At 38.2% G+C, this 20438-nt stretch overlaps 1 protein-coding gene across 1 annotated transcript in view; it reads right to left on the bottom strand.

Moving 5' to 3' along the window:
• Nucleotides 1-2337: 2337 nt before the first annotated feature.
• Nucleotides 2338-20438, bottom strand: part of LOC121376947 (oxysterol-binding protein-related protein 1-like) — a 99070-nt gene continuing 80969 nt past the window's right edge. The window contains exons 21-27 of the mRNA XM_041504757.1: nucleotides 19319-19397; nucleotides 17723-17841; nucleotides 15764-15896; nucleotides 12867-13007; nucleotides 7715-7838; nucleotides 6732-6822; nucleotides 2338-4762 (exon numbers count right to left, since the gene is read on the bottom strand). Coding sequence (XP_041360691.1) covers nucleotides 4660-4762; nucleotides 6732-6822; nucleotides 7715-7838; nucleotides 12867-13007; nucleotides 15764-15896; nucleotides 17723-17841; nucleotides 19319-19397 — 790 coding nt within the window. The 3' untranslated portion in view covers nucleotides 2338-4659. The remainder of the gene's footprint in view (nucleotides 4763-6731; nucleotides 6823-7714; nucleotides 7839-12866; nucleotides 13008-15763; nucleotides 15897-17722; nucleotides 17842-19318; nucleotides 19398-20438) is intronic.

The following is a 20438-nucleotide window of genomic DNA, read 5'->3' as shown; positions in this document are numbered from 1 at the left end:
CTATTTAATCACAGCTGCTATCAGTCACTATATAATTTTTGTAACTATAATCTCACAAACAATGGTACTACGAGTCACTACAGCAAGCCTAAAAACAGTCAGTGTGACATGCTATCCGTAAAACACACAGCTACTTTGAGTCTTTACATACTGTAAACCGTATTAATATTGCGAAGTGTTTTTTTCGTGAATGTATACCGTAGCGCATGTTTGCAACGTGTAAATTTCGCAAACTACCATTGACAGCTAAAAAGAAAAAAGTGGATAAAGACAGCTCACTGTAATTGTTATAAAGTTACTGTCTGTAAATCAATATTCTGTTATCCTACATCAAGCAATTGTGCCTGGTACAGTCTATAGAGGGGATTAGGCCCTACCCACCTCACCTGTATTAGAATCACAACTCACGGCTTCAGTTGTCAACTGTTAACACCCTTTGGTAGATAAAACAATAAACGATTAGTCGCCATCGATTGAAGTTACATAAAACAATTAACGATTAGTCGCCATCAAGGAGAGCTCGTGTATAGGCTGTGCCTGTTGAGTGAATCTTTTTGTGAATTTTATTCTCAATAAAATATTTCAAAATAAAACAAATTACTTTAAGCACACTTCAAACTGGACAATAGTGCGTGCGTATTAATTTCGCGACATAAGCTTGGACGCGAACGACGCGAAATTTATACGCACGCATTTTTTTCACGGTTTACAGTAGCTATTTCTTTAAGCACAGTGGCTGCGTCAATATATAAATTTTTGTAACTATCATACAAACACAGCTACCATGTGACCCTATATAGCAATCCTTAAAAACAGTTACTGTATCCTATATAGAAACCCTTAAAAACAGTTACTGTATCCTGCTATACGTCTCTTCTAAAAACACAGCTACTATGCGACCCTCTACAGCAGTTCTTAAAAACAGTCACTGTATCCTGCTATACGTCTCTTCTAAAAACACAGCCACTAGCCCCGAGTATTTATATAACTATTCAATATAAGCATGGGTACAGTGTCATTATATACCTTTTTGTAGCCATCTTACAAGGCTACTACGGGTCACTATATAGAGCCATACTAAAAAAAAACCTCTCAAAACCCAGCTAATGTGATCTGCTGTATTATTCTTGTAAAAACACGGCCACTATGAGTATCTCTACAGTAAAGTGCTCTTATAACAAACTGCAAGGGACCAGACACATCGGTACGTTATAGCAGTAGTTCGTTGTAAATATTTACACAAGTTACCTGTTTTCATCCAGGAAGTTGGCCATATTAGGATTTTTAAAATTTTAAACAACATAAACACAAGAATTAGTGCGGTTTTTTTTTATATATTTCATTTATTACCACCAACTGAAGCAAAATGTGCAAATAAATACAGCATGTTGAATCAAATGAGTGTTCAGTCAGTCACGCTTTGAAACAAAGTTGCTTATTTTGTCTGTTTAGTGAGCGTTGGTCTCATAGCCTACAGGGCTGTAGCGATGTCGGCAATCGAATGAAACAGGCATAGCTACATCAAATTTACTTTGGAAAAACAGTATTATCGTGTCCATCATGATTGCGCATAATTATACTGAATACTGTTCAACATTTCATACTTGTGTTACCTACCTTGAAAACAAAATATCTGATTATTTAACGCTAATTACAATGACTGTATAGCGAGTTTCACGTGTCAGTCGTATTGTTGGATACCGGCACTTAAACAAGCACACAATGGCAGTGAAGTGAGAGCAGACGGTTAATTGCTCACTGCATTAATCCCTTAATTGATACCAATCTACTATATACATGTTATCTAATCGGACTTATCAGTGCAATCATTTTGGATGCATTGTTGCTAATGCTACTGATTGATAAGATGCCAAGTGAGTTGCAGGTGTCAATCTTCTTGTTGGATATCGGCAAAATGACAAGGAAGCAATGGGGACTTAAACAAGCGAACAATAGCAGGGAAGTGAGAACATACCGTTAATTGTTCAATACATTACTCCCTTAACTGATGCCAATTGACTGCGTAAATACACGCGGACATTATCTGACAGATCTTATTAGTGTAGTCGTTTTTGATGCATTGCCGTTGATGCTACTGGTTGATAAGATACAAAACAATTATGATCGGTTCGCTGTATATGCACTAATTTACACAATTTTTACCCAAAAATTGGTTCATTTTAACAGTTAATTCGCTATACATAGTTCATTCTATACATTAAAATTTATTAATGCTATATGGGGGGGAGGGGGAAATCGGGACTTTACAATCAGTTTGTTGTAACCGGTAGTTTGTTATAAGCATGTTCGTTCTAAAAGTAGTTTACTGTATAACTATTCAACATAAGTACAGGTGCTGTGTCTATCTTACATGGCTACTACGGGTCAGTAAAGAGCATTACTAAAAATAACAAACAACCCAGCTAATGTGATCAGTTGTACTATTCTTGTTAAAACAGCCACTCTGAGTATCTATATAACTATTCAACACACGTACAGGTGCTGTGTCTATCTTACAAGGCTACTATGGGACACTAAAGAGCATTACTAAAAAACCCACCCCAAAACCCAGCTAATGTGATTTGCTATACCATTCTTGTTAAAACACAGGCACTCAGTTTATATAGCTTTTTTATATAAGCACAGGCTGTGTCACACAATGTTTTGTAGCCATCTTACAAAGCTACTACGGGTCACTATATATATAAAGCTATGCTATATACTGAAAAAACACACACAACCCCCAGCTAATGTCATCTGCTACACTATTCTTGTTAAAACATAGCCGCTCAGTTTATATACCTGTACATGTAGCTATTCTATAATAAGCACAAATGCTGTGTTGTCATATACCTTTTGTAGCCATCTTACAAAGCTACTATGGGTCACCATCCTTAAAAACAGCCATAATGATTCTGACCGGCTATACGGCTGTCACTACATACATTTTTGTAGCTATGTTATAACGCTGAACAGGTCACTCTGTGGTCATCCTAAACAGGCAACCATATTTTACAATCTTGGATAACCGAAATTCGGTTAATTTGATTCTTACCCAAGTAACCAATTTTTTTGGCTGCGTAAATTATGTTTGTGTAGCCGTTGAGTTACCTCGCCCTAACACACTTGTATTACTGTTCTGTAATACATTGACATTTAAAAAATATTTTGTATGCTGGTCATCTTAATGATAACATACATGTAGGTGATACGGAATTTTGAAATCTGAATGAATGTACAATGCTTTTATGATGGAAAGCAAAATCTTGTGAAAGAGTTTATAATAAAACATTGCATATTTTGACGTTAGCTGCTTATCAATTTTCAAGCCTTGACAAGCATTTCAGATTAGTTTTTGTTTGGAAAATGGATATCACACATCTTAATTCTAAAACCACAGCCATTTATATACATTTCTGTAGATTAACTCTTAAGCAGAGCCAATCCTAATAAAAACTACCTTCCAGATTTTATTATTTAAAAATGGGATATCACACATTTAATTCTAAAATCACTGCCACTATATACAGTTTTGTTGATATCTCGTAAGCGGATCAGTTACATATCATCACATAGCTAGCCTAAAAACATCCGTTATGCACTGTCGTACAACAGTCCTAATAACAGCTGCTACGCTGTCATACAACAGTCCTAATAAAAGCTGTTACGCTTTGTCATACCACAATCCTAATAAAAGCTGTTACGCTGTCGTACAACAGTCCTAATAAAAGCTGCTACGCTGTCGTACAACAGTCCTAATAAAAGCTGTTACGCTTTGTCATACCACAATCCTAATAAAAGCTGCTACGCTGTCGTACAACAGTCCTAATAAAAGCTGTTACGCTTTGTCATACCACAATCCTAATAAAAGCTGCTACGCTGTCGTACAACAGTCCTAATAAAAGCCGTTAAGCTCTGTCATACCACAATCCTAATAAAAGCCACTATGCTTTTAAATAAAAAGCCATAACACTGTCGTACAACAGTCCTAATAAAAGCCATTATGCGTTACTGTACAACTAGCCTAAAATCACAGATGCTAAGTGTCGATGTGTACGTGTAGCTACTCCTAGAATCACAGCTGCTATATATTTTGACTTCTATTTCCTGAGTTTACGTCATGTTACACACACATGATCTGGGCCCATATTTACAAAGCCATCTTAACACTACGACATCTTAACACCACCATCGTAAGCTATGATGTGACTACAGCGTGTGCTGTAGTGGCGTCATAGCCTAAGATGGTTTTATGATTTTGTAGTTTAGTGATGTCATGGACTACGATTTTGTAGCGTAGTGATGTGATAGCCTACGATGGTTTTACGATTTCGTAGCGCTATGATAGCTTTGAAAATCCCTAGCCAGGTTTGTATTTTCACTCTCAAATTATCTATCTATAATACAAGCTTTTGCACCAAGCCAGTCACCATGGACTAAGATACATCTCATCGTCAAACAGTCCTCGACTAAATTATTACTCGATTAACAACCTACACGTAGTATTATTAAAGTTATGCTTTTTTCTTCTTTCTTTTTTTACACCTCATCTGTTGCGTTCTTCGAAAAACCGGTCTGATGGCCGAACAATTTCCGCTAAAAGAAACGGATCGAATCAGACTTCAGGATGTGACGTCGTCATTCCTAATACACACATCGTCAGAAGATGTCGGGAGATCGCGACCAGTTGCGTAACCAGTACTCTCCACAGAACATCCAGTCTTCTTTACCAGTCGCCGGGTTCACAGCGTACTTAAACCATCTATAAAGAGAACAAGAATTCAGCGGAATGTAATGTCTTGCCTATGATAAAAATTATTCAATATTGCTAGAAATATTTTTAATATAAATAAATGTTTTAAAATTATATTTTAAATTAAATGAAATGAAATTAAAACAAAAATGTGTTGTGATGAACATCCAGAGGTGCCACTATAAACCATGTAATACCTAAAACTCTACCTTGTCTTTCTATTACGTGAATGTGAGAAAACTGAACAAGAATTCCGTGGAAGGTAATGTCTTGCCTATTAGGATATCCACGAGTACTCGAGTACTCGGGCACGGGTCGAGTCTAACAAGACTCGGAGTCCGTTCACAGGACTCAAGTACCCGTACAAGGTGGAATACAATGAGCAACTATAATACAATGGACAATGTAGGACAATCATTTCAGTAGTAGATAATCAACTATATAAGTTACACAATGAGTATACGATCATGGTCAGGTTAGATCATAGGGCTTTACGTGCACATTCAGAGCAAGCTCTTGTAGCGCACGCCTGTCCTGGGCACAAGAGCCGACCTCGGCAGGCTCTTCTGTCCAGGACTACGATCATGCGCTAGTTTCTCTTTTTAAACTGGTCGTCCGTTACAACACTGAACATATCAATCAGTTTCTAAATGCAATACAATGGCATTATTTGGCATCCATGTTCAGGACCGGCCTCGGTGGCGTCGTAGTTAGGCCATCGGTCTACAGGCTGGTAGGTACTGGGTTTGGATTCCAGAGGAGGCATGGGATTTTTAATCCAGATACCGACTCCAAACCCTGAGTGAGTGCTCCGCAAGGCTCAATGGGTAGGTGTAAACCACTTGTACTGACCAGTGATCCATAACTGGTTCAACAAAGGCCATGGTTTGTGCTATCCTGCCTGTGGGAAGTGCAAATAAAAGATCCCTTGCTGCTAATCGGAAAGAGTAGCCCATGTAGTGGCGACAGCGGGTTCCTCTCAAAATCTGTGTGGTCCTTAACCATATGTCTGATGCCATATAACCGTAAATACAATGTGTTGAGTGCATCGTTAAATAAAACATTTCTTTCTTTCCATGTTCAGCACTGGAATTAAGATGCATAATGCTATTTTACTTTGTTCCTTAAGCTCATCATCATCTAGTGTAAGTGTCGGGTACTCGGGTCCGGGTTGAGTTTGACCCTCGAGTACTCGAGTCCAATATTTTGGACTCGTGGAGGCCCTATTGCCTATGATACACTTTTTTGATATTGTTGACAGTCGCATCCAGAGATATTGATCAAAATTCATGTTTAAAAAGAATATATATATATTATTATTTTTTTTAAATATAAATTTAAAAAATCTAATAACATTTTAAATTTAAATAAAAAAAATAAAAAATGTGTTGTGATGAACATCCATGCTTCATTAATAAAGGACTTAATAGTTGGTGAGCTAAATGCAGAAGTTGATGCTGTTGTCGCTATCGGAAAATTAATACCTTTCTATAGTGTGAAGGTGAGACAAAAAATGAAATAATGAATGGATGTGCGAGTCACTGAAAAGGAAAGGAACTTTTGATTACCAGCACCCCAATACATTATTTATCAGCTGTTATATTACAGGGGTGCATAAAGCTATAAACTAAAGTTTGTTTCGTTTAACACCACCACTAGAGCACAATGATTTATTAATCATAGCCTACTGTTTGTCAAACACGGTAATTTTTTTACTCTTTAGTTAATCATGGAGGAAACTTGCTACATCTTTCCATTAATAGCAAGGGATCTTTTATATACACTTTCCCTATGGACAGAACAGCACATACCACGGCCTTTGATATACTAGTCGTGGGACACTGGTTGGAAAAACAATTTTCTTTTTTAAATCAGAGAATGAGTCCACCGAGGAGGTTTGATCCTATGGCGCAAGCACCTCAGGCGAGCACTCTACCGACTGAGCTAGATCCCGCCCCGGAGTGCAGGAAGTACTCACTTGGGATTCCATTCTTCGTTCTTCTTCTTTCTCTCCTTCTTCGCGGCTCGTTGTTTCTCCTCCAGTCTGTTCTTCTCTTCAGCTGCCGAGTCTGGAATCGGAAAGAAACGACAATCAGATGAAATTACATGCATGTCTATACTCTTTGCAAAAATGAATGTAACCGATATTTCTCATTTTATTCCTTTTTTCTACAAATGTAGTTAAATATACTCATGGTGTTGTTGGGGGAGGGGAGGGAAGAGAGGAAGAGGAAGAGTGACATACGTGCATGGAACATTTTGTTTTCAAAATCTGGATTAGCGATATTTCTAGTTAATTGAAATTTGATCAGCAACTACTGTTTAATGTTTTAAAACTGTTAACTGATCTCTGAAAATTGCATAGTGAATTGTTATGCGATACAGAACAAAATATTTCCCTGGTATGTAATTGGGGTGATGCAAAACTACATGTACTTAATTTCAATAAATAAATTTCCTTTCTTTTGGGTGTTTTTCAGAATTTTTCAAACATTAAAATTTATAATTTCTGAAATCCATGACTTTGGATATAACCTGCTCTGGTTGTCAGGGCATATGAAACTGTTCCTGTAATACCAATTTTGTATCCCCCCTAAAACCCCCCACAACAAACAGAAACAAGCTCATCCAATTTTGTATCCCCCCAACCAAACAGAAACGGGCTAATATATACCCGTCAAAAACAACAAAGTAAGTGTCATACTAAGTTTACTTTCCTTCTGCCCTCCCCACTCACCCCCCCCCCCCCCCCAAAAAAAAAACCCCTACAAAACACCCAACCCAGACCCACCCCACCCCCAAAATACCCCAACAACAACAAAAACCAAAAGAAACCCAGCAATTAAGAAGCAAACAATAAAAATAAGTGTGATACAGATTCGGGAAAAAATATATTAGACCCACTCCACCCTCAAAACACTCCAACAAGAAGAAAAGAAAGAAAGAAAGTCAGCGTGATACCAATTTTTCCTTCCTCCAGGAGCCTGATGTCGGGCCGCAGTCTGCAGTCGGAGCTGGGGAGCTGCAGGGCCATCCCCGCGATCAGCTCGTTCAGAGACAGTGCGAACAGTGTGAACGAGAAGTACTGAAACACAAACACACGACCATCACAACAACAATTACACTCGGTTAAACAATGTCTCCGACACCAGAAACCACAAGACCATCACAACAACAATTACACTCAGTTAAACTACATGTACATGTATGTCTCACACCAGAAACCACACGACAGTCACAACAACAATTACACACAATTAAACAATGTCTCCGAGACCAGAAACCACACAACCATCACAACGACAATTACACACAATTAAACAATGTCTCCGACACCAGAAACCACACAACCATCACAACGACAATTACACACAATTAAACAATGTCTCCGACACCAGAAACCACACAACCATCACAACGACAATTACACAAAATTAAACAATGTCTCCGACACCAGAAACCACACAACCATCACAACGACAATTACACACAAGTAAACAATGTCTCCGACACCAGAAACCACACAACCATCACAACGACAATTACACACAATTCAACAATGTCTCCGACACCAGAAACCACACAACCATCACAACGACAATTACACACAGTTAAACAATGTCTCCGCCACCAGTAACCACACAACCATCACAACGACAATTACACACAGTTAAACAATGTCTCCGACACCAGAAACCACACAACCATCACAACGACAATTACACACAGTTAAACAATATCTCCGACACCAGAAACCACACAACGACAATTACACACAGTTAAACAATATCTCCGACACCAGAAACCACACAACCATCACAACGACAATTACACACAATTAAACAATGTCTCCGACACCAGAAACCAAACAACCATCACAACGACAATTACACACAGTTAAACAATATCTCGCACAAATGTGGATTTGGTGAATAAAGAAATAATCTGAAATGTATCATTCAGAATTAATCTAGTTCTAAAAAAAATCCAAACACGTAAAACGTCAAAAAAAAGGAGAAAAGAATGATTGAATGAATGAATATTTAATGACACCCCTATTGGGTGTCAAACAATGGTAAATGCAAACATGACACCCCCCCCCCCCCCCCCCCCCCCCCCCCAAAAGCCCAAAACACACACAACCCAAACAAGCCCAAACAAACTTAAAAGTATTTTAAAACATTAATATATAGAGGATTTGTCATGAGTGTTTTTAATGTGGTAAATATCAACAGTCTATGTTAATCAGTGTTTGTCAAGGCGCTGGCGAGATAAATACCGATTAACTAGACGAGGTTGATATTTTACATATTAAGAAACATGAGTGGCGAATTCAATTTATCACATAACAGTTCCAAAAACACATTTTAATATGATATTTAGTAAGTAACAGTTCTAAAGTTGCCTCCATCGATCATATGACATCATCGTGATTAGCACAAATGTAGTCTGATGTCACTCATTTCAACTAAATCTCATAAAAGCATTGTGCTCAGGTATAGTCTTGTTGGCTTGTAAAAAAAATTACCCATTGACAGCAAAAAATTATTATCAGAGTTGATAATGGAAATTGTAAACTGATGGCGAGTGTGTTCTGTATTGTGATTGGTTAATTATATTCCTTTTCCAGAATCAAATGAAAATAACACCTGGAAAGCTAATGGTGTCATTAGAAAGTGACGTCATTAGCAACTGGAACAGGCTAAGTTGATAGTTCAAGGGTCTACAGTTTAGGTTATAGCCAGATATTTTTTTCAAGAAATACCAAATATACAGTTAGTTCTGTAGAAAAATGATTCAGTTGAGTATCTGATGCCTGCAAATGTTTCATTTTTGACCTCAGGCTAACGCCTTCAATCAAAAATGACATTTGCGGAATCAAATAGACAATAACACCCGCAAATCTAAAAACTCCATATGGTTTTATCTCCTAAATATCAAATGGATTTATGACATGGATATTATGGGCAAGTACTGTTATAAGGTACATTTGTAAATATTTTTTTAACATGCACGGAGCTGAACCTTCACATAATAGTCCTAAGAACACCTCAAGTACATAACTACCATATCCACTTAAAGGCATACTTTCGTAGACCACTGACCTACATGTATTTAATAGCCCAACAAATTATTACCTGAAAATGTGTACACATTTGATTTGTCCCTAAAAGTACTTTATTCAACCATCTACATAACCAACATATCCCACTTGTTAATGATATTTTGTAAAAAAGTAACTGAATTATGGCAACAGTCCATAATAAAAAAAAAATTGCAAACAGGGTTGACATGGATTTCACTCCAACGTGGTTCAGTTTGGAAGGAAGGAAGGAAATATTTTATTTAACGACACTCAACACATTTTATTTACGGTTATATGGTCGAGGACCACACATATATTGAGAGAGGAAACCCGCTGTCACCACTTCATGGGCTACTCTTTTCGATTAGCAGCAAGGTATTTTTTATATGCACCATCCCACAGACAGGGTAGTATATAACACAGTCTTTGATAAACCAGTCATGGTGCACTGGCTGGAACGAGAAATTGGTTCAGTTTGGGTAATACAATATAGCAAGGTTGGTATCACAAATGAATGTAATTTTCATTTATAATCCATTGTTAGTGGTTTAACGCCCTTAAATCCGTGACAATATGCCTTTAAGGTGATCTTAGCACAAAGATGGATTTGTAAAAAAGTTTGTTTTGTTTAATGGCACCAACTGATTTATTATTAACTGGCTACTGGATGTCAAACATATGGTCATATTTGACACAATCATAGAGAGGAAACCGCTACATTTTTTCATTAGTAGCAAGGGATCTTATATGTACCATCCCATAGATGGAATAGCACATACCACGTCGGCCTTTGATTATACCAGTCGTGGTGCACTGACTGGAATGAGAAATAACCTAGGCGTGCGATTTTAACACCAGGCTATGTCCTACGGCTCGCTTCGTAAAATGATGAAGGAAAGAAATGTTTTAACGATGCACTCAACACATTTTATTTACGGTTATATAGAGTCAGACATATGGTTAAGGACTACACAGATACTGAGAGAGGAAACCCGCTGTCACCACTTCATGGGCTACTCTTTTCGATAAGCAGCAAGGGATCTTTTATATGCACCATCCCACAGGCGGTAGCACATACCACAGCCTTTGATATACCAGTTGTGGTGCACTGGCTGGAACGAGAAATAGCCTAATGGGCCCACCAACAGAGATTGATCCGTAAGCGACCGTGCATCAAGCGAGCACCTTACCACTGGGCTACGTCGCCCCCCTTGGGCGCACAAGAGCGATCATACACTTCAGATATGTGAAGAACTGTAACCAACATGCAAAAAAATCCAACGGTTTGCATTATGTCCTATTAATTCTTCAATAATCTTGTACAGTGATGTTCCATCGACAGGGATCGATCCCACAGTGACCGCGCATCGAGTCACCTAGGGGCTATGACCCCCCCCCCCCCCCCGTAAAATGACGAAGCCCTGTTTAACTGACTATAATAGCATCTCTTCTGAATTGTACGATCTTGGCTTCATAAAATGAGAAAGCCCTGTTTAACTGACTATAATAGCACCTCTTCTGAATTGTACGATCTTGGCTTCATAAAATGAGAAAGCCCTGTTTAACTGACTATAATAGCACCTCTTCTGAATTGTACGGTCTTAGCTTCGTAAAATGAGAAAGCCCTGTTTAACTGACTATACTAGCACCTCTTCTGAATTAAAATGATGAAGCCCTGTTTAACTGACTATACTAGCACCTCTTCTGAATTGTACGGTCTTAGCTTCGTAAAATGACGAAGCCCTGTTTAACTGACTATACTAGCACCTATTCTGAATTAAAATGATGAAGCCCTGTTTAACTGACTATACTAGCACCTCTTCTGAATTGTACGGTCTTAGCTTCGTAAAATGAGAAAGCCCTGTTTAACTGACTATACTAGCACCTATTCTGAATTAAAATGATGAAGCCCTGTTTAAGTGACTATACTAGCACCTCTTCTGAATTGTAGTCTTAGCTTCGTAAAATGACGAAGCCCTGTTTAACTGACTATACTAGCACCTCTTCTGAATTGTACGGTCTTAGCTTCGTAAAATGAGAAAGCCCTGTTTAAGTGACTATACTAGCACCTCTTCTGAATTGTACGGTCTTAGCTTCGTAAAATGACGAAGCCCTGTTTAACTGACTATACTAGCACCTATTCTGAATTAAAATGATGAAGCCCTGTTTAACTGACTATAATAGCACCTCTTCTGAATTGTACGGTCTTAGCTTCGTAAAATGAGAAAGCCCTGTTTAACTGACTATACTAGCACCTATTCTGAATTAAAATGATGAAGCCCTGTTTAAGTGACTATACTAGCACCTCTTCTGAATTGTAGTCTTAGCTTCGTAAAATGACGAAGCCCTGTTTAACTGACTATACTAGCACCTCTTCTGAATTGTACGGTCTTAGCTTCGTAAAATGAGAAAGCCCTGTTTAAGTGACTATACTAGCACCTCTTCTGAATTGTACGGTCTTAGCTTCGTAAAATGACGAAGCCCTGTTTAACTGACTATACTAGCACCTATTCTGAATTAAAATGATGAAGCCCTGTTTAACTGACTATAATAGCACCTCTTCTGAATTGTACGGTCTTAGCTTCGTAAAATGAGAAAGCCCTGTTTAACTGACTATACTAGCACCTATTCTGAATTAAAATGATGAAGCCCTGTTTAAGTGACTATACTAGCACCTCTTCTGAATTGTAGTCTTAGCTTCGTAAAATGACGAAGCCCTGTTTAACTGACTATACTAGCACCTCTTCTGAATTAAAATGAAGATGCCCTGTTTAAGTGACTATACTAGCACCTCTTCTGAATTAAAATGAAGATGCCCTGTTTAAGTGACTATACTAGCACCTATTCTGAATTAAAATGATGAAGCCCTGTTTAACTGACTATACTAGCACCTATTCTGAATTCTACGGTCTTGGCTTCGTAAAATGACGAAGCCTCGTTTAACTGACTATACTAGCACCTATTCTGAATTGTACGGTCTTGGCTTCGTAAAATGACGAAGCCTTGTTTAACTGACTATACTAGCACCTCTTCTGAATTGTACGGTCTTGGCTTTGCCTTCCACAGACAGGATTCCTCTGGGATGTTCAGTTCGTACGACAGCAGCTGCTTCAAGGGGACGTCTTCACTCACGTCGTCCGTCGACGATGTTCTCGACGAACCATTCGGCTGGAAAACAAAACAACGAAAATTTTATCTTTGGTTAGCAACTCAAAAGCCGGTGGGTACCAACTTTACATCCAGGTACCAGGGGTGGGAAATTGTGAACTGTAAAAAAAAAAAGGAAATCCAGAGAGATCCCCCAGAAATTCCTGAAATCCTAAGTTAAAATCTGTGCCATCTGACACATTTTGGAGGAAAGGACGATTAAAATGCGAGGAAACGCAATGTTCCATGAGAGGAAAACAGCTGGTCCGAGGAGAATTCTCACCCCTGAGGTACGAAAAGTCCTGGGTCTCGTGTTATGAAGCGATTTTTTAGCGCTGAGAGCCCTTATGCACTTAAGGCGATCTTAGCGCTAAGATCGCTTCGTAAAACGGGGCCCTGGGCTTAGTGACTTTGAAGGTACTAACCCTAATTAATACAGGGCTCGAAACAGGAAGAAAAGTTTGTCTTGTTTAACGACATCACTAGAGCACATTGATTTATCAATCATCGGCTCTAGAGGTGTATCAATGTGCTCTGTCTGGCCTCGGTGACGCAATGATTAATTAAGCCATCGGACTTAGTCACTACAGGCTGGTAGGCACAGGGTTCACAGCCCAGTACCGTCTCCAACCCAGAGCGAGTTCTTAAGGGCTCAATGGGTAGGTGTAAGGCAACTACACCCTCTTCTCTCTCACTAACAACAAACCAACTAACCAACTAACAACTAACCCACTGTCCAAGACAGGCAGCCCAGATAGCTGAGGTGTGTGCTCAGGACAGCATGCTTGAACCTTAATTGGACATAAGCAGGAAATAAGTTGATATGAAATGAAATTTTATCTTATTTTGACACTGATATCCAATTAAGTTTCAAACACGCTGCCCAGGGCTTGACGTAGCCCAGTGGTTAAGCGCTTGCTGAATGCGCGGTCGGTTTGGGATCGATCCCCGTCGGTGGGCCCACTGGACTATTTCTCATTTCAGCCAGTGCATCACGACTGGTATGTGCTATCCTGTCTGTGGGATATAAAAGAGGTGTGTGCCCAGGACAGCGTGCTTAAACCTTAATTGGATATGAGCACGAGAAAATAAGGCGTATCATAAAATATTGTTTGTTTCCGGTTACCCGACCGATCCTAATTTGAACCTGCCGACCGTAAAACTTTTTTTGAAAATACAAAAATGTTTTTTTAATATAACGATTTCCACGAAAACATTCCAAAACTATCACAAGCACTAATTTGGTGTCATTTAGGGAATAACTCTACTGTGTTTTCCAATTTGCGGACGTATATCGGTAGTTTTACTGTCGCAAATTTAGTTTTATTGGCGACCCGTTAGGCACGAAATGTTTTCTTCTAACAATTGATTGATGGAGTTACTTCCCTTCAAATTGAAGTTCGGTAACTTTCGTGAGATATCGGGTGAAGAGAAGGAAAATAGTTTTCATGAATATATACGATCTTTTCCGATTTACTCTACATCTAGCGTAGCGAGGTGTTCCGATTATTAATAATAATAATAATAATAACTATATTTAATGATTTACTCCAGTGACAAACTGGCCTTGTAGAAATTTAGTGACCTTCTGATAAACTTGGGGAGGGAATGTTTACCGATACTGGTGGAGTTTACTGCCAAATCAAATGATTAAATATGTCATTAAGATTGCGATGCGTTTCCTTATTTTTTGTAAGTGGTCACTGGGAACTTTCCTTTTATTAATTAAATTATGAAATAGATATAGAAAATAAAATGGCCATAAGGTTTTTGTCCTTTTGAAAATTGTATAATGGAAAAAAAGCCCTTATATTTAAAACTGCACATAAAATATGCCCCCAAAACGTCACTTTACCATGCCTTACTTCATTTCTAGGGAAAACACTGTGATGAATGGTATTGTTGGTTTGCATAATGCATTTCTATACATGCAGAGAATATTTTGGATACCGGTAGGCAACACCTTTATTTACTATCCATTTATAAAATTATTTTCCAAAATAAAATGTTTTTCCTACCTACCTACCCTATATTTTGTAATAGGAAACAAGTAATTTTTTTTTTCGGCCTAAGTTGAAATGAAGTGTGCTCCAGAGGTGTCATTAAAGGAAGAAGAAATGTTTTATTGAAGGACTCAACACATTTTATTTACGGTTATATGGCGTCAGACATATGGTTAAGGACCACACAGATAGACCACATTTTGCTATGCATACTATCGAAACTATCGATAGTTGAGGAAACAATTGCGATAGTTATCAATAGCTGAATTAATAATCGATGCATTGCTATCGAGGCAATGACTGTCGCAACATATCGATAGTTCAATATAGTGTAACACTACTAATGTTGAATGACTAATTGGGTGGTCATTATAATGGTATTATGGTGATTGAATGAATGAATGAATGAATGAATGAATGAATTGTTTTATTTAACGACGCACTCAACACATTATATTTACAGTTATATGCCGTCAGACATATGGTTAAGGACCACACAGATATTGAGAGGGGAAACCCGCTGTCGCCACTTCATGGGCTACTCTTTCCGATTAGCAGCAAGGGATCTTTTATGTGCACCATCCCATAGACAGGGTAGTACATACCACAGCCTTTGATATACCAGTTGTGGTGCACTGTCTGGAACCAGAAATAGCCCAATGGGCCCACCAACGGGGATCGATCCCACACCGACCGCGCATCGAGCGAACGCTGTACGACTGGGCAACGTGCCTCCCCGTGTTGTTAAAGGAAACAATTTGTTGTTGTTCTGACCTTGGGGCAGTTAGTTGGCGAGTCCGAGGTGGACGATGGACTGCTCGTCTTTACGCACTCGTCGTAGACGTCGGGGTCGCAGGCGTACAGACCCAGAACCCAGTTGCCGTACAGCGCCTTCACCTTCTTCTTACTGGAACACAAAGCCAAAGAACAACACATGTAATTAGGCAACGTCGGCAAGAGTTATTCAAATAAGCAATTTTGTAACGTAGCTATGCGTGTGACGTCAAAAGTCGTAATCTGCTAGTATACGTTTATGACTTTGCTTTAATCGGTCACCAAAATCTGTCAATAGAAACAATGGCTGCAGGATAAACAGAGAACAATAAAGCAAGTTACTAGTTATTATAAAATTTAGGTCAGTATTTTACTCATCATGAGCTAATTAGCATGATTTTTTATTTTTTATTTCACATGATTCATGAAAGTTTGTGGAAGGAAAACCTGAAAACCACATTACAATTATGACAACCTACATATACATGTACAATGCACTACTCCATATAACTAACAGACATAATATCAAAAAGCTGCCTTTTATACATGACTGACTGAAGAAACGTTTACAACCACACAAACACAGAACATTTTAAACATACTATAACTTGACTTGAATAAAAAATTTCATGCTCATATACCACTAGAGTTTCGAGCATATCCGTCCCAGGGCCTGTTTCTGGATAGCCAATGACCTGCTCCGGGACAGAAAAAATTAACGGGACAATTTTGAAATTTACATCCAAAAATTAAATAGTGGGCTTTTAAAATTTTGATGCGCGTCGCTAATTAATATAATTAAAAAAAAAGAAAAATCTACTCATTAAATTTGGTCGCTAGATTAGATCGGGCGGTCAAAAAGAAATTAGATAGATAGATAACTAGTTTAACGTGTTCGTGTACCAGCAGGATCTCGAACACGCTCATCCCGAGTCTGACCTCCGACAAGATTGGTGGCCTGACTCGGGATGGGGACTTGAATGTAATTATTACACCTGGCTATTCTTTTGATCACACGTACCTTCTCTGTCGTAATGATGACCTAAAGACACACAGTCGGTTTCAAATCTGATGTCTTTATATGGTAGTTTCTCAATAAAGGGACATTTCTGAGTTTGCTGCATTGTAAGATGTTAATTTCCGACTAATAAAATATTTCTACGATTAAACTTACAAATTAAATATATTTTCTTGTTTAGAATATCAGTGTCTGTATATTCAATGCGTTTCTGGTCGTCTTAATATTTGTAAGAAGCCCAATCTGGATTTTGTCTTCAAATAATTTCGTACGTATGAATAAAATATATTTTAGGAAATAAAATTAAATTTAACCTCCATGTAGTACAAATTTTAGAATGATCAGAAACACGTTTAATATACAGCCACAATTTTTTTATGCAGAAAAATATATTTGATATGTAATTACAATCGTTAAAAAGTAACTGTTAGTCGATAACATCTTTAAAATTGCAGCAAACTCAGGAATGTCCCTTTAACAAACCTAAAATGTTTATAGGCTTTCTGCTGGAAAATAATTTGAGGCTCAATGGGTAGGCATAAGAGAATGTTTTATTTAACGACACACTCAACACATTTTATTGATGGTTATATGGCGTCGGAGGGAAGGTGTAAGGCCACATACACAGATTTCACCCACTTCACGGGTGCGATTATGGGTGTGTCCCCCGAGTGGTTGACCTCACATGAGGGATGATTACCCGGCATGCACTGCAGGTTCTGTGTACCCCGGGCTTAGGCGATACCGAGATAGCTCAATTGACAGCAAGCGTGGAGCATGGCCCTGTACCGTACAGAAATGGAAATAGCTTCACCATTCATGTTTGTAATGTCCAAAACCAAAAAGAAATGTCTTTGTCTCTCTGTGTTAAATGTTTGTGGAGTTTTAAAAAAATATATTATTATTATATGTTTTTTAAAATTATTTTAGAGTCGGCCTACTTTTCATTGTAGACGTATCCCTCCACTTTGTGAAGATCTCTGCCGAACCAGCCGCTCTCCTTGAAGTTCAAAACGGCCTTCATCTTGTTCGTGTGATTAACCAGCTCCATCGTCCCAGCCTGGAAGGGAAAGAAATCGCTTGGTTTAAAAACACACACCCACAGATTTAAAACTAGTTATTACATACAGTGTATAGGTGTTCAACATACATGTACATGTATGATTAGGAAAGAAGGAAATGTTTTATTTAACGATGCAGTCAACACATTTTATTGACGGTTATATGGCATCAGACATATGGTTAAGGACCACACAGATATTGAGAGAGGAAACCTGCTGTCGCCACTTCATGGGCTACTCTTTTCGATAAGCAGCAAGGGATATTTTATATACACCATCCCACAGACAGGGTGGTACATACCACAGCCTTTGTTACCCCATTTGTGGAGCACTGGCTGGGTCCATCGACGGGGATGTATGATTATATTAATGATTAAGAGAAGGGGGGTGGGGGGGAAGCTAAGAGAGAGAGAGAGAGAGAGAGAGAGAGAGAGAGAGAGAGAGAGAGAGAGAGAGAGAGAGAGAGAGAGACAGAGAGACAGACAGACAGAGAGAGAGAGAGAGAGAGAGAGAGAGAGAGAGAGAGAGAGAGAGAGAGAGAGAGAGAGAGATAGAGAGATAGATAGAGAGAGAGAGAGAGAGAAGAGAAGGGGTGAGCTCTGGGGGAGGGATAAAATCTACTTCCACCACAGATGTCTAGTTATTTTTTATTCAATGTGCAAAGCCTGTTACAATGCATCTGTAATTTAATTGTACAATGTATTACATATCTCAGCTCTATTAAGAAGTCAACATTTACCATACATAAACCATTTATGAGTTACACACAAAACATTTAAGATACTACTAACCCATTTCATTTGTATAACCCATTTTATGATGATGTCCTACATATGATGCGTGAACGAAAAATCTTTATGCAAAACTAATCTTGTGTGACTGATGCATAGGCAGAAGGAACGACTGTCAATGCAATTTTCAAAGGCCTGAATCTTGACAAACAATTAACTTGTATCAAGTCAGTTGACAAGGTCTGTTGATAGTGACATATTACATTACATGTATAAGCGGTACATATACATAGAGAATAACTAGTTAATGACGTCTGATATCATCATTATCCTGTGAAGGTAAGAACAGGTAATTCCGTGAGGCTCTGCCAAGCGGAATTTCCCATTCGGCCTGAACAGGATAAAGCAGATATCCGACGTCAGTAACTAGTTATTATTTTTATCCTGCAGACCATAAAAATTAGGGGAAAAGCTATTATTCCTGTTATTTTATGCCACATTGTACAATGACCTAGAGGTCAAATGAGCAATTTTGTAATGTAGCTATGCGTGCGACGTCATATGAGTGATGTCAAAAGTCATAATCTGCTAGTATACGTTTATGACTTTGCTTTAATCAGTCGTCATAATCTGTCAATAGAAACAGTGGTTGCAGGATAAATACACATGTACATGTGTAGTTGTTTCTGTGTTATGTCTTTGTAGAAATTACATAGGACTGGCACTTTAAAATAAAACAACTCACCAGTTCGACCCAGAGTTTGCCCACGATGACGTTGTGAACGCTGCAGTTGACGTTGTGCCACGTGTACACTTCGTTGTAGCTGAAACATCAAAAAGGTTCAATTAGCTATATTGACCTGAGTTTTCGTTAAGAGAAGACCGTGACAGAAAGATCCTCAATGTGGTATTGGGCGGCTTACTCACCAATAAAATGCACACCAGAATTGTGACATGTATTGAAATGACATGCAAAATGATTTTAATGTTATTTCAAAAAAATAATAAATACTGAGAAAAAAAAAAGCCGAAAGTGATTTTCCTGAGTGTACATGTACATGTATTTTTATAGCCCTTAAATGAACTGTGGCTCACTTAGTGAAACTGAGATTTTTATTACATTTAGTCAACCCCAGCAATTGCCCACGGCAATCAGCAATGCCGTGGATCGAGTTATTAATTCTCCATGGCATGTTTTTGTCTTGGGACAATATTACGGTTTTCTTTTAATGGCATGTTTTTTTTTGTTGTCAACATTTTCTTAATTACAGGGTTGTTACTGAAATCTATAATTTACTTGCACTGAAAGAATGAAATTGATCAACATCACACAATCTTTTATGTATGTATTATTCCACAGACTGGATACAGTATACTTTATACAGTCTCCTTACAATAACACTAAACTGGGTCATAACCTCTCAAAAACAATCTCCAACATACGTTGTATACCATTTTGATACACAACGGTGATCGCCTACACAGGTGTGTAAGAAATGTAGGACCAACATCTGTGATTATATTACTAAAATCAGAACCGTAATAAATAATATTCAAATTCTGAAAGTACAGTAATTATTTTTTTACATGCATTCAGGTGAAATAAAATTGATTATTCCCATAAACCAGAATTTTATGTCCATCCAGCGAGTAAAGTGGATTTCTAATTTTTTATGCTGCAGGCCTGGTACTAATGAGGAATAGAGAGATCGTTAAATCCTTCTGACCGATCTACTGCAACTGGAACAAGAGGCCAAGATAAATACACAGCAGGGTTTCTATCAGAGGGTAAAATGGGTATGGCATCATACCCAGATTTTTTTGCAAATTTAAATTTAAAAAAGATTTAATCTTTTAACAAAATT

Source organism: Gigantopelta aegis, chromosome 7 (assembly GCF_016097555.1).
Source record: "Gigantopelta aegis isolate Gae_Host chromosome 7, Gae_host_genome, whole genome shotgun sequence".
Classification (NCBI taxonomy): Eukaryota; Metazoa; Mollusca; class Gastropoda; order Neomphalida; family Peltospiridae; genus Gigantopelta; species Gigantopelta aegis.
This window is presented reverse-complemented; position numbering and strand designations above follow the sequence as displayed.